At 42.9% G+C, this 14,281-nt stretch overlaps 2 protein-coding genes across 2 annotated transcripts in view; one reads left to right on the top strand and one right to left on the bottom strand.

The window, feature by feature from the left end:
- Positions 1-2,560, top strand: part of IARS2 (isoleucyl-tRNA synthetase 2, mitochondrial) — a 52,175-nt gene extending 49,615 nt beyond the window's left edge. The window contains exons 21-23 of the mRNA XM_060246484.1: positions 855-1,045; positions 1,998-2,142; positions 2,218-2,560. Of these exons, the coding sequence (XP_060102467.1) occupies positions 855-1,045; positions 1,998-2,142; positions 2,218-2,360 (479 nt within the window). The 3' untranslated portion in view covers positions 2,361-2,560. The remainder of the gene's footprint in view (positions 1-854; positions 1,046-1,997; positions 2,143-2,217) is intronic.
- A 409-nt stretch (positions 2,561-2,969) lies between these two features.
- Positions 2,970-14,281, bottom strand: part of RAB3GAP2 (RAB3 GTPase activating non-catalytic protein subunit 2) — a 64,822-nt gene continuing 53,510 nt past the window's right edge. Inside the window, exons 25-35 of the mRNA XM_060246360.1 lie at positions 13,552-13,719; positions 13,311-13,417; positions 12,329-12,395; positions 10,737-10,807; positions 9,888-9,923; positions 9,277-9,351; positions 8,666-8,884; positions 7,891-7,980; positions 7,585-7,803; positions 6,898-7,056; positions 2,970-4,187 (exon numbers count right to left, since the gene is read on the bottom strand). Of these exons, the coding sequence (XP_060102343.1) occupies positions 4,044-4,187; positions 6,898-7,056; positions 7,585-7,803; positions 7,891-7,980; positions 8,666-8,884; positions 9,277-9,351; positions 9,888-9,923; positions 10,737-10,807; positions 12,329-12,395; positions 13,311-13,417; positions 13,552-13,719 (1,355 nt within the window). The 3' untranslated portion in view covers positions 2,970-4,043. The remainder of the gene's footprint in view (positions 4,188-6,897; positions 7,057-7,584; positions 7,804-7,890; positions 7,981-8,665; positions 8,885-9,276; positions 9,352-9,887; positions 9,924-10,736; positions 10,808-12,328; positions 12,396-13,310; positions 13,418-13,551; positions 13,720-14,281) is intronic.

The raw sequence follows: 14,281 nt of genomic DNA, 5'->3' as shown, positions 1-14,281 counted from the left end.
TACCCCAAGCACACTGACGAAAAGGTGAAACATTAATGATAGCGGGAAATCAGAATGACAAGTAAAATACAAAAAACCCTCTTCTCAGAATAGAATAAGATTAGAAAAAACACATGTACATAAATTATCTTTCACTGTCTAAGCTAATAGGGTCCCATAAAATTTACTTACATTTTAGACCCCCCCTGTTTGAAGCATTGTTTAAAGTGGAGTTGGGCAAATGCTTCCTTAGAACAAAGCAGCAACTGGGAAGGCATTGGCTGAACATATCCGAGGTGCCTTTTAAGAGCTGTCAGGGAGGAACCAACCTTACTTTCCCCACAATTAAAGAGATCCTGAATGCAGACAACTTGGATGCGAGTTAAAAGCCCATAATTCAATAAGGGAGTGAACTAAATAACCAATTAGATGGGAAGCCAGCAACAATCAGATACCACAAGAGTGAAATACCTGAGGAACTCCGGATGCAAGAATATTGGCAGTTTCGCACCAGTGGAATGGTCTGCCTGAAAAAAGGAAGTTCCTAAGAGCCGTGTGATCTGTTTCAGTGTAAACTGTCTTGAAATTTATGGAAGGCGGGGTAGATAAATGCGTATATCACAGGATTAGCAACTTCTGCTTGGAAAAGGGAAGCCTCACATTTTTACATCAGCAAATAGGTAGGTTGCTTATCCCAAAAAGGGGGGTACAGCTTACCTTACAGACAAAATGGGAGTTTGCCAGTCTGTTAAGTAGGTTTTTAAAAAAGTAACTGTTCATTCGTAACATTTATACTCCCATAGTATGCTGCAGCAGGAGTTTGAAAGCTGTTCTAGAGCCTCTAGTGTTACCTCCCCCCCCTCCTCTTTTGCTAGAGTCTGAGAGTGTGTTTCATTCTGGATGGATGAACACAAGTCCTGTATGGAAAAAACCAGGCCTTGAGGAAGCAGTGGAAGGAGCCTGTGCAATGCGAGATGCCTTCCTTGGTTCTATCCCAGGCAAAAATGCTCTGGAACATAATGTGATCCTGGTAATTGAGCCCGGCTTGCTTTTTGAATTAATGGAGGTAAGTCTGAAAATCATCACCATCATCCCTGCAAAGTACTGCTGATGTCTTGAATGTTCCTAAATATTAAGAAGAGGGCTAATAAGCCTGTTGGATTGTCTACTGGCACAAGAGAGGAAGTGATTTTTGTCCAGTTCCCCTTTTCACTGCAGTCCCCTTACAATGTCCACATAGGTTTTCAGGCATGCAAAGAGCCCTTCTTGGCTCTTGTGCCAGTGAACAGTCCAAGAAACATCTTGAAATGGGAACAGGATCCCTTCCCAGCACATGAGGCCACACTGAGGCTCCCAAAGTTAGCTCATGCTTCAGACTGCCAGCCTTGCCTTTGTAGTTTATAATGCTCCCCCTCCCCATCTCTGTACAGTATATTAGAGCACTGGATGTTGAACTAAAATTGTAATACACCTATAAGATATGAAATCTAGTTAATACTAGATTTATCCTTCCAGTCTAGTTTGGAAGGCATTACCACATAGCCTGCTGTTGTTCCCTCTGGTTTTTATGACTTCTCCATGTTTGTAACATAAACACTTCTGTCCTAGGCCAAACCCCACACATTTATGGATGGTCCATAGCATGCCTAGACTGTGTTCCCTTCTGTTTTTTTGTTTGTGAGGTTTTTGTATGGAGACTAGTGCGTACAAGAACTTTCATTCATGTCAGTTAAGAGCTAAAGACTTTGTTATAATGCATGAACACTAGGTGTGTCTTTATGCACACCACCATTCAACTTTTATGTAGTGACTACATTTGTCTAAAACTTACTAAAAGTACTGCTGCGGGTGGGTGACTGAAATTTTCCCCTTAAATTAGAACCTGCAAATAACTATCTTCATTAGTAATCATGTTCCCTTTTGCTTTCTCCCATAAGCATACCTCCCTCCCCCACACAAAAAAAGAGGAATGTCCCTAACATTAGCAACAGAACTGTCCGACTCTAATTCTTCCCCAGGTGTTACAACAAGAGGAGTCTTCCAGTATATCCCAGCTCAATGAAATAATGATGGCATCACAGACCTCTCTGCTGACAGAAGTACCCAGAGATGTAGTTGCTGAAGAAAACATAATAAAAGGGACATTTTTGATTAACTTGGAAGGTAATTGTAGGTAGTGACATCTTTAGCTTTGGGCTCCCTTGCTGCAAATTATGCTTAATTGGATTCTTTCAACAGGTGGTGACATCCGGGAAGAGTCCTCATATAAAGTCATAGTTCTGCCAGCTGCCAAGTCAAAATGCCTTCGATGTCGAAAATACACTGCTGATTCCTCAGAAACGCCGTGTGCACGCTGCATGGAAGTCCTTGGTGGAAAGTGATGCGCATTTTAAGTACCAATCATACTAATGCAATGGCTGAAGTAAATGGACACTTTTTGCTAGGTTTCTCCATTCTGGAAAATGGGAAGGGATGTAGAAATGTACATGGAGAAGGTATTGGCTATTCCTGTGGGGGATAGTGTTGAAAACAAGACTGTATACACTCATACTTGTACACTTGATAAAGTGTTCATAAGAGATGCTCAGTGGTCCTTATTTTTTATACGTTTCTCACTGCTTGACCAGTACTAACAGTTTAAATGTCTACAAAGAGATCTTATTACATATTTGGGAATAGAATTGTTCAGTGTTCTGAGCAAAGAATACTGCAACTACATTTTATCAAAGCACTTATTCTGGGTGAAAGTACCTATAATGCTGGGCATGCATGGTTCAGACAAGCAGGATGATGCATGCTTTTTACTGACTGGACTTTGCTTCAGCCTCTTTAACAAACTGCAGGGAAAGGACAGAAAGATATCTGAAAGAGTGGTTGGTTGCTGATCTCATAATTATCTCAATTAATGAATACACAAGTTTGCTTTTTTTGCTAAAAGAAAACAAGCAATAACAGCTGTATTCCCCAAACTTGTGACACTAACAACTACATAGTATACAAAATCCTTTAATACATTACAGATCGTTACAATTCTGTCCTTAACATGAGAACACTGCATGTTCACCATAGACCTAATTGCACATTGTTTATATTTCCAAATGGAGTTCCTTCACTCAGTATGATCTGATTAAACTTCAAGGAAAAGCAGTGGGCAAATGTAACCTATCCTATCAGAGGCCAATCTTAGACTAATGATTCTTCATTTCAGCTGGTTAGACTCTGTAGTGTTCTTTACATGACTGCTAGCTTCATTTGAAGAGCCAGCATCAGCATCACTGGATACCTTCAGAGCAAGTCAGCTTCTATAGTGCTATGCTCCATAAATATTCAGAGCTTTCAGGCATCACCTGTGGATTTTTTAGCCTTCCAAGGTACAGATCAACAATTGTGAACAGCTGTAAGGGAAGCAGAAATTTCAGAACAGGAAGTCTAGTGAACACAATTTACAATATTTTTACAGTAAGCTGTACAACCATTGGGGGGTGGGAATTACAGATGACTAGTAGTTTCTGTTGAACTTGATTGTTATTTCATCTGTGGTCAAAAGAGGCAGCATGGTTCACTATCTACATTAATATTTAACACAAAGCATCAGAGGCCTACCCAATAGCCATTTCAAATCACCCAGTTATATCTTAACATGATGCTGTGTGGTGTAGGCTTCTTGCCATGCTATTTCTTTTGTTAAACCAGAAGCTCTTCTAAGCAACATATGTGAAATACAGGAGTTCTGTTTCTGATTATCCTGTCTTTAAGCAACACTTAATTTTGTACCTTTAGCATATGAAAAATTCTAACAAGTTAATTACAGCTGCTCTGAAACCTAAACTACTGCACATGACTGCATCAAATAAATATTTAAGGGTATAGACAAATATATACAAAAAAGACAAGACTGCCCCAGAAAGGCAGAACCATCTCATGGGTACCACCTAACAAAAGCCCAAAAACATATGTTACTACATAAAAGTCACTTGGAATTTTTCCCCTCTAGACATTTCTGGATGTAAAAGAGCCATGCGTTTATCCTAGAAAATAGCTTAAAATGATCAATGAAACTGGCATCATGACATAGCTTCTACTGCCTCAATTAGATTCAAGGCAACACTGTACTGCCCGTGGTTTTCGGGTAAGTGTTCTATCACTTTGTCAACAAGCTTTGCAGTTGTAGCGATTGGCACTTCTACATTCTGAAGATCCTGGGGGTCCTGCAGAAGAAAGAAAGGCACAACCTTCAGGCATTCACTACTGTAAGTCATTTTCAAGTTTGCATTTGCTCAGCAACTTGAAATAGGGATCATTTGAGTCTACATCTTTATCCACTTTCCAATTATGTGGAATATTGACTCTAACCATTTTAAGCCTGTGAACGCCTTTGGAATTCTGACACAGCATGGTGCATGTTGCCACAGGAGGCAGAGCCAGCCACAATATGGCTGCCACAGCTTACTTTCAGCTATACAGTGAGGACTCTTGTGGTGTGATGGCAGCTGCTGCCAAAGCAATATTTTTTTTTAAATCCGCACAGCCAACCAACTCTCCAAAGGCCTCTCCTGGGCCGCAACCATTGTCTACAAACACTTGGCAGGCACCAGAAAAGGTGTTGGAAGATGCTATGGCATTCATGGGCACCACGCTGGGGACCCTTGCTCAGGCCCATAGCCAAGAGAGGGGCACAGCCCCCCCAGCCAACCCCCCTTGGGGCTTTATGGCCCCTCTGTTCCCCGGTCCCCGCTCTCTCACCTCCGGTTTGGCAGCCCACACCCCACTCCGCGGGCGCCTCCCCCCTCCCTCCCAACTCACCAACGTGAGGAAATGGTGAAGGGGTTATTTCAAGGCGCCTCCCCCCTCCCCCTCTCCCCATCAATCACATGTCCAGCAAGAAAAGCACCTTCGAGGCCGGCAGTTCATACACTGGCTTTCTGGCAAGTTCAGTGCTGGAGCGGCCAGCACTGAACTTGCTGAGCATGCCCGAAAGCCGGGATACGAACCGCCAGCCTCAGAGCAGCTTTTCCAACAAGTCACTTGATCGGTGGGAGCAGGGGGGGCGCCTTGAAATAGCCCCTGAAGCCTGCTTTTCACTGTTTCCCTGCATTGGTGAGTTGGGAGGGAGGGGGAGGTGCTGCGTGGAGGGGGACAGGGCCACCAGAGGGGGGACACTCCATCCCAAAAATTTTCCTGTGCCCCACCCCCCACCACCCCACATTTGGAACTTTCTGGCTATGGCCTACCTTGCTCCAAACAATATATAGAGACCAACTGAAGTTAGGCTGGAAATTTAATCACTAGGGCAGCGAGAGAGAGAGAAAATGAAAAGTTCCCTGAAGACACTGCTTATTCTCAATATTCCTCCCAACAAATAACAGAAAACAGGGATGGACACAAATTAAGAAAATGGTGATTCATGGTTCATTTGATTGCATGAACCACCATTTTCTGGAACTGGTTCATGGTTTGTTTGGTTCAAGAGACTATAGAACAGCCCCCTCATGAGTTAGAGATACCAAGCACATAGGGAGTTTTGAGCAGACTCTCCTCTACCTGACCTTCAAGTTTGAATTTGGGATGACCAAGTTATAGCCCCCCAAAGCACGTGCCCTCAGGAAAGCTCAGCTCTAGTTTCAGGTTTAATCCCTGAAACCACAGCAAGGAAAACCTTGGTCCTTTTTTTGGTTCATGCCCATCCCCTACTAGAAAACGTGCTTTCTTAATGCAAGCTGGAAATCGTCATTTACTCAGAGCTGCACCATTGTTGTGTGGCATTTGCTAATTAATAGTCTCTTTAAGTAGTCCAGATCTCTGGAGTGGGGTTTTTTTGGGTGCCTGTATCTTTACTCCATTTGGATGAATGGGTACTATGGATGACCCATTAACATGGAGTGTTGCTGGAGGTTCATGGTTTTCACAAACCACAAACCTCTAACGAAGTTTTTCATTGGAAGAACTGATTCGTGGTTCATCCAGTTTCTAACGAAGTTTTTCATTGGAAGAACTGATTCGTGGTTCATCCAGTTTCTAACGAAGTTTTTCATTGGAAGAACTGATTCATGGTTCATCCAGTTTGTGGCTCATCTTATCCCCAGTGAGCTCTGAAGGCAATTAAATGCCTTCAGAGCTCACTTCCAGTTGGGCATGGTCCACTGAAACTGACCAGCTCTCCCTTCCTTTCCCCAGCTGGCCAGCCGCAGCAGACCAGCTAAGGAAGCAAAAGGGAGGCATCTTAAAAGCCTCCCCAATCTGTCTTCAGTTCCCCAGCTGCTCTACCTCCCATTCCCTTCCCCAGCCTGCTAGGGACACTGTACAGCAGACGCATGTCAGGGGGAGGCATTTAAATGCCATCCCCTCCCTTCTTCAGCCAGGTGTGGGAATTGCTGGGCAGCCAAAGCATGATCTCTCCACTGTACCCTATGGTCCCATAAGGTACAATGGAAAGACAACCCCCTTCTGGGGAAGAGAAGAAAGATCAGGGAGATGTTTCCCCATGGGCTCTGCTGGGTTGCCCATTTGAAACTGGACAGTCCAGCAGAGCCTGCAAAACAGCTGATCCTGTGGGGAGAGGTCTCCCTGTAGGCTCAGCTGAGGCTCTGAGGGAAGGCAACCTGAACTGCCTTCCCTCTCAGGACTGACTTCCCAGGTGTGGGATGGCTGAACCTCCATGGGAGGTTCAGGGAGCGTTCATAGGGGGCATGTTCTTCCAAAACCCTGGTTCGGGGACCACGAACTGGTTTGTGCCCACTTCTACTGGATACTGCCTTCTACACAGCTAAAAGTAAGTCTTGCTATAGAAACATTTCCAGATATAAAAAATGCTTTCTGGAAAAATGAACTGCACTGCATGGTGCCTTGTGTGTGGAAGATTTTATAAGTAACAAACGCCCAATCCAAGAACTTGATATATGTCCAGTCCAAAGAACTCACCATAGCTTTAAGCCAAGTGCAGAGCGTTGGAGGCAGCCTGGCAAGCAGCTCCATGCCTTCCTTAGTCTGGGTATGCAATAAGGCATAGGCTAGTCTCTGGCCTGTCAGCACCAGCAGCTGAGATGCGAGGACTTCTTTGTCAAGCACTTGAAGAATAGCCTGAGTATTAGAAGACAGAAGAACCCCCAGTCAAAGCTTACTTTAACCCAGTGACAACAGCTTGCATAGCTTGCTTTCCAAGTTGTTCATTTGAAACAGAAGCGCCCCCCCCCCCAAAAAAAAAGATGGTGAACAAACTTCAGACTAAGTGGATGTCTGCGGCAAGTGATGGTTGGCTCTGAATAGAATGCAACACAGAACACATTCAATAGCCTGATCCTTGGAGTGGGACTACATAAGAACCTCTGGATTCACTGAGATCTGTGCATGCCAGAGAAACAGAAGAGGAGCAGCCATTGCATTGGCCTGCCCAACCCAGCAGGCAGTGATTTCTCCCCTCAAGCAAAATTCGTCCACTGCACTGCCAAGCCTAGAGAAACTGGCCTATGTTTCCAATGCTAAAAAAAAAAAAAACAGCTCAAGTTTGGCTGCATCCTAAAACTAATTTGATTTGATGAGGGGCATACAATGTATTGATCTGCCCTGCTGTCCTAGAAAAACAGGTCATTTTCACTGTGATCTGTTTACCTCTTCTCCAAGATGATCCAGGCCATAGTTATAAAGTTCACATACATAGTGCCGCCTAACCATGTCCTCATTGACCTGAAGGTGCTGAGCCAAATCCACAGTCAGAGCTGGCCAATCTCTATCTTTCACTGATACAACTGCTGACTCTTCTGGGCTCCCTTTGTTTTTCTGGGATGAAGACTGGGCTTCCACCACCGCAGTTAGCAGTTTGGTTAAGAACTGGTAAGGAAAACAAGATGACCATGTCAGCAGCAATTCAGTTTTACAAACACAGTGTTATTAGTTTCCCAAGGGGGTTCAACTTACTTGATGTCGTGCAGATAATAGAGCCGGATCCACTTCACCACTAGGCAGCAACTGAATGGAAGTCAGGTCTTTGAAAAAGGCATTTTTGCCCTGCACAAAGAACAGAACAGACAACACCCTCTTCAGTAATAAAGATGAGAGGATAAATAGAACAAACACTTGAAAGATTCAGTTTTTTCATCTGTAGCCATTTCTAATCTCAGGAACTGGTGTTCAAACTTTATGCATGCTGGCAGGATGTAACTGGCCACCTCTTCAATGCACATGTTTTATGTAATTGCAGGAGAGATTACTGTAAGCTTCATACAGGTACATTTAAATAAAAACATGCATGGAAGATGTGGTCGACTGCATCATGCCAGCACATATGCAGAGCAAACCACACAATTGTCACATGTAATTTATGTGCAAATTGAAAGGAGCTCTCTGAGATGGGAAGCAGCCCAGACAGCTGTGGAGAATGCCATAAGCTCAAGCTACAGTGCTTCCAAGCATACAGAATGGTTGTTGATCTTCTAGCTTCTGCTCCTTGCACTGTATCAGATGCTGCTCCAGAGGGTAATGGGAGCTTCAGGAGCAGCTTTTCAGAAGGCACAGGTGACTGATACAAATCGGAACAGGTTCACAAGCCTCTTTCTGTATAGGTGGTGGTTTGTATTTGAACACGAGTCTTCAACAGCCCATCCATGTACTAAACGTGTTTATTAGCTTATAAATTTGTCAAAAGGCAAGACAGGACTAAGTTATTGCTTATAACAGGTCTTCTCAAACATACCTTACTATCAAAAAGAGAGAGGGGCTTCACATTCTTGAGCGAAAACTTCATGATTCCATACAAGATAGTGCAGAGCACAGACTGGTGCTCCACAAGAGGGTAATGGATATGTTTCTGCTCCAAGGCTAATTCCACCAATGAGATTTGGCCTTCAACAGATGCCCAAGCATCTTCTGTGTCCAGCACAGGAAGCTGCATTTCATCACTCCGCACATCAGCCTGGGGTGACCAAGTAAAGCAGTGTTTTAATAGAAACAAATTTAATTTGCAGAGGGACTCCATTTTTAACAGTTAAAAATGCAAAACTAAGAGTACAAAAAAAATCTCACCTGCAAAAACATTAAATGCTCAAAATGAAATAAAAACAAATCATCTGAAAGCTACCTTTCACCTTTTAAGATCACAGTTTAGTAGGAATTTCATTGATATTCCCTATGAAAGTTTCTTCCTAAAAGAAGTTTATGGTGCAATAAAATGTTTGTGTCAAATGTAGTCCTGGGTGACATATGAACCCTTTATTATACAGAAGCTTTAAAAACTTTTCTCGTAGTAGACAAAGTACCCCAAGTATATTATTGGGAGAAATTCTGAATAAGAAGAGCATGCAGTACCTCCATGAGTATCTGAAGAAGATCTGAGCAACAGCCAAGGAAATACGTTACTGCAGCATCACTCATTCCTATGTCCTGTGTGAGAAAGAGCTATTAGCCTTTGCAGAGTGATTTCTCCTGAACACGTTTAAGAGCCATTAAGACTTGATGCCAAAATATACTCCGGAACAATGAGAACTCGGCAACTGGAAAATTCCTAAAATATTCTGCCAACATCAGTTAACTATATCCCCAATTCAACAAAGTTCTTACAGATGAACCTATAGAAACGAGGAAATCTGTGCCTTAGTTCAGCATTCCTTTGTTACGCCACCCCACAAATTGGTAGTTAAATTCTGCTTGGAGGGCCAGCTTAATTGCTGGCCAGGCTAAAGAGGATACACTATAACTGTAGATGATGTTGAGTGACACTTTGAGCCATGTAGTGGGATTATAAAGGGGCAAAAAGGTGTGTAAGAACTAGATATAAACTGGAAGGGTTCTCTTGCCCTGAACTCAGCAGAATCACCTCAGACCTCCCTTCTAGAACAATGATCTTACTCAAAATCTTTCAGGCTACCATCCAATCAGTCACACATTTCTTCAATAAAGAATTTTTAAAAATTACTTACCCTTCTGCACAATCTTTCCTTTGGTGCTTTCCCAACCTATTAAAGAATTTTTTTTCTCTTGTTAAGTCTAATAATCCATTTAGAAAAAGCTATTGAACTCAATGCATTCCTGAGCTCCCAATAAATACCAGTTTCTTTCTTATCCACACAAACCCTGCAACACTCCTTTCCCACAGAACAGATGAATGAGAGGAAGTAGTCCATCAGGTAACTTTGAAAGCTTTCTTCCTCCCCCAGGGTAATGCAAACAACTGCAGTTCATCAATTAGAACCACTACCCCAGGCCAGTGACTTATAAAAGCACACCCACAAAGGGCATGACTTGAAGGTACTGGAAGTGCAAGTATCAATCCCAGCCAAGGCGCCAGGGTGAGACCAGCCAGTGCATCTTGCCACTGTTCAGTGCTTACCTCAGTGACGGGGCACACTCTCTTGCACACTTTGTTCAAAACAATTTATTCACATGCAAATTTATAAAGATTGAATCAATCGAAAGGGACACATGACACAGGAAAACTGGGATCGGATCTCCTATCCTTTTCATTTTTACTTTAGGTGAGGCAACCGAGGGGGGGGCGTTGTTTGCAGCAATGGTGCTGGGGGACTGCAGCTTTCTTCTACCATGGTTCCAACAACAGCTGTAACTTATAGAGGAGAAAAGGATGCTGCTCCAGTCAAATTCAGAACCCCATGCCAAGTAAAACCAGAAATGCAAGGCATGGATCTCCTGGATCCCCTGCAGCTTGACTTTGCAGGGTGACACTCCTAACTAAAAATGTCAATTTAAAAATGCAAGGCTTCAATCTTTTCCCCACCTGACAAAAATGAATGGGAAAGTCTAACATTTACCTTGTCCATCAAGTAGGTAGCAGCAGAGAGCCTTTTCACTATGAATGTGTTCCACATCATTAGAGCAATTCCTGAAAGAAGAACATGACTTTAAAAGGTCAAGTAGCCTGGGATATCAAAACATGAATTTTTATTGCTCATCTTAGAAAAATGGGTCAACTTGTTAAACTACTTTTACAAAAACAAACTATTTTTAGCGACCCAACTTATCCATATGGCTTCATATGCACAAACCAGGACTTTTGGTAATAGCTGAGAATCAGAAAGAAGATGATGATATTGGATTTATATCCCACCCTCCACTTCGAATCTCAGAGCAGCTCATAATCTCTATCTTCCTCCCCCACAACAGACACCCTGTGAGGTGGGTGGGGCTGAGAGGGCTCTCACAGCAGCTGCCCTTTCAAGGACAACCTCTGCCAGAGCTATGGCTGACCCAAGGCCATTCCAGCAGGTGCAAGTGGAGGAGTGGGGAATCAAACCCGGTTCTCCCAGATAAGAGTCCGCACACTTAACCACTACACCAAACTGGCTCTACACCAAACTGAAAGCGTTTACAAGGACCGGTTTAAATACTGTTTTGTCTCGACACATTATATCAGGGTGACATCAGGAGAAGGCCTCAGGATTGTGACTTTTATCTCCCACTGATTTCCCAGACCAGGATGATCAGCAGGATCATCCTAAGTGGGTTTGGTTTGGTTTGGTGAGTGAGGGGCTAATTTCTAATGATGGTGGCAGGAATGAGAGCAGGAAAGAAACAAGCGAACAAGCCCCACGGCCCTTCCAAGCTCATTCCAGGAAGAATTTGAGGCATGCAACAGTTTCTGAAGAGACCCTGGACAATAAACTTTTGTTATGCCAGTTAAACAGCAGGTTAGGGCACGATCATTTGCAATGTCCACATGCTCTGTCTGCCCAGATTCAAAACATAAATTAACACATTACAACCTGATGTCTTGAATATTAAACAAGCTTTCAAAGGGGGCAGAAATCCTCCCTTCTCCTTGACAGTGGGCAATCAGAGATGCAAAGGAAATTCCCAGGGAGCAAATGGCTCCAAATCATGGACTGGGCTGTGAGGGAAAGTTGTACAAGTAGTGACTCCCAAGCAAGTTCTACTCCATCCAGAAAGTGGGAAGGTGAGACAGCAACTGGGCAAGGATAGAGAAGCTAAGATGGCAGAAATGTATTCCTAACTGGATGGCTGGAAGAGGATGGGAAAGTACCCTGTAGCCTGTGTATAAGCTCACAACAGGACAAGCCTGTTTCAGTGGGAATTAACATCAGCACCTTGACTGTTGCAAAATCTGCAAGTGGTGCTTGACTGCTTTGAACACAGCATATATATCAGTAATAATTCAGCAAAAACATGGATGTAATCAAATCAAAGGAAGGATTTGGGATCTTTTAAAAAATATCACATTCCATTTTTCTTGTTTTCCTGAGGTTCCAACTTAAGGTACATTCCTCTTAGAAGCTGAATCTGGCTTCATATGACGTAAGTAGATGTTAGCTATTATTTTAAAACAGATTGCAGGTTGACATTAGCTGAAAGGCAACATTCTCCTGAACAGGTGCTTTATACTCACCATGCTGAACATGAGCATTGTCAATGCATCTGAGATGATCTATAGACCTGGTGAGAAAGTGTGCTTCCTTGTATAAAAGGATTAAGGAGAAAGTGTTAAAATCAGTCAGTGCAATGAGAGATCCATGTTAAGCACTGCCACCTCCAAGCAAATTATTAAATACTTCTCCACTTTATTTCCTGTTCTGGCTTTGAGGAGAAATGTTTAGCTTCCTCCTGATGTGCTCTGGTAGCTGGGGGAATGGGCAGGGTGGCAAGAAAGCAAGAAAGAAAATGAATGCCGAGCAATGGGCAAAACATTTGTCCCTGTTGGCTGGCCTATGTGCTTCTTATTCTCCCTCTTTGGGCATCCATGTGTATGTTATTCCCCCTTTGGCTTATGTTTTATCCCTCCTTTACCACCCCTCTTTGGCTTCTTTAGGGGTTGTGTGCTTTATTCCCGCCCCTCCAGATTCTTTTGTTTACATTCCCTCTTTCTTGCTTTGTTTACATTCCTCTTTCCTGCTCATATGTGGAGGGGGGGTGTTTCCCCTCCTGCGCCAACCATTTTGTAGCTAATTCTACCTCCTACAACATACACTTTGGGGTGGCACCACCACCCACCCCTCAATATTCCAAAGGTGCTCAGAAATGTTGGTGACTCCTGATGTAGGGTAATGGGGGAGAGAGTCTTGATAGTATGCTATCAGCTATTCTGACAAAAATCTGACAATGGCTCCATTGTAGACATACCAATGCAATGCAATTGCATCCTGCTGTTTGCAACAGAAATAAAGGTAGGTGCCAGACTTGAAAGACTAGAAAATGACATTTGCAGTAAAATAATGGTCAAAAATTAAATTGATCAAAAAAACCTTTTTCTTCCTAAATTTTCCATCTCTAATCTTAATCAACATTGTTTCACAGTATTCACTTGGACCTCTGCAACTACACAGACAACACAGAAAGGGGGAGAGGTATAAGAAATGAAAACGTCCTATTACCTCTGGGTATTTGTTCCACTGCACAACATACTCCCAACAACAATGGGCATGGAGTACACTCAGCTCCAGGCTGCAAGGAAACTGCTGATATGTTAAAAGCAGCAATTCTAGAAAGCAAGTGAGACAAGATCATTAATAGCTTTTCTCATTCTTTCCATGTTTGTCAGCAGGAAATTTAGTGAACCACTTTGTTTTACTTCCAAAATCACTCAGCATTCAAAAGTTTGTTTCTTATCTTTACCTAGTATGGTTTCTAGTGCAGTCTGATCTTCCTCACCCTCCGCTAGAAGGATACTGTTACTCTCTGGAGGTTCTTCCTCATTTTCTTCTTTTTTCCATCCAAATCGAAGCAACGGTGGACTGAGGTCTTGCTTGAACACCCATTTTGCTACACTATCTGCAATGCCTCCTGAAAGTTTAAAAAAAAAACCCAAAATCTTGTAGAGTAAGCTAAGACTAGTCTATACATACAACATGATCAAGCATGAAAGTTCTTGGAATTCTTTCAAATTACAGATAAGTGAGATATTTGAATGGTATCAAGACTCAATGAACCTTTAGAAATGAGGAATTTTTTCCATTGAAAAATAAAGCACTGGAATTTGTTCCAGAAATTTTCAAGAAAGACAACCAGCCTGCCTCATGATGAATAAACTTGACCTGAGTTCACCTGATCATCCGTATCTTCCTGAAAAGTGGGAAGAAAGGTTTTGATGAAGTGTGGTATTTCTGTTTCCTGCATGTACATCTTCCACCCTCTCATTCAAGTAACTGGGCAGTTTTTCATTCTGAAATTCTGCATGGGCAATTTGTTAAATGGAACTGGGGGAGAGGGCCAGAGGAGATACACCCCTCTCCTTTCCCCCCTGCAGATGTCAGAGCTGCCCCTTACCAAAAACTGCTTGAAGGGAAAGTTCTGCTATATCCAGTACAAACTGTGATTCATACAATTCCGCAAGATTTATTCTTCT

This window comes from Heteronotia binoei, chromosome 1 (assembly GCF_032191835.1).
Source record: "Heteronotia binoei isolate CCM8104 ecotype False Entrance Well chromosome 1, APGP_CSIRO_Hbin_v1, whole genome shotgun sequence".
Taxonomy (NCBI): Eukaryota; Metazoa; Chordata; class Lepidosauria; order Squamata; family Gekkonidae; genus Heteronotia; species Heteronotia binoei.
The sequence above is the reverse complement of the archived record's forward strand: the minus strand, read 5'-3'. Positions and strand labels throughout refer to the sequence as shown.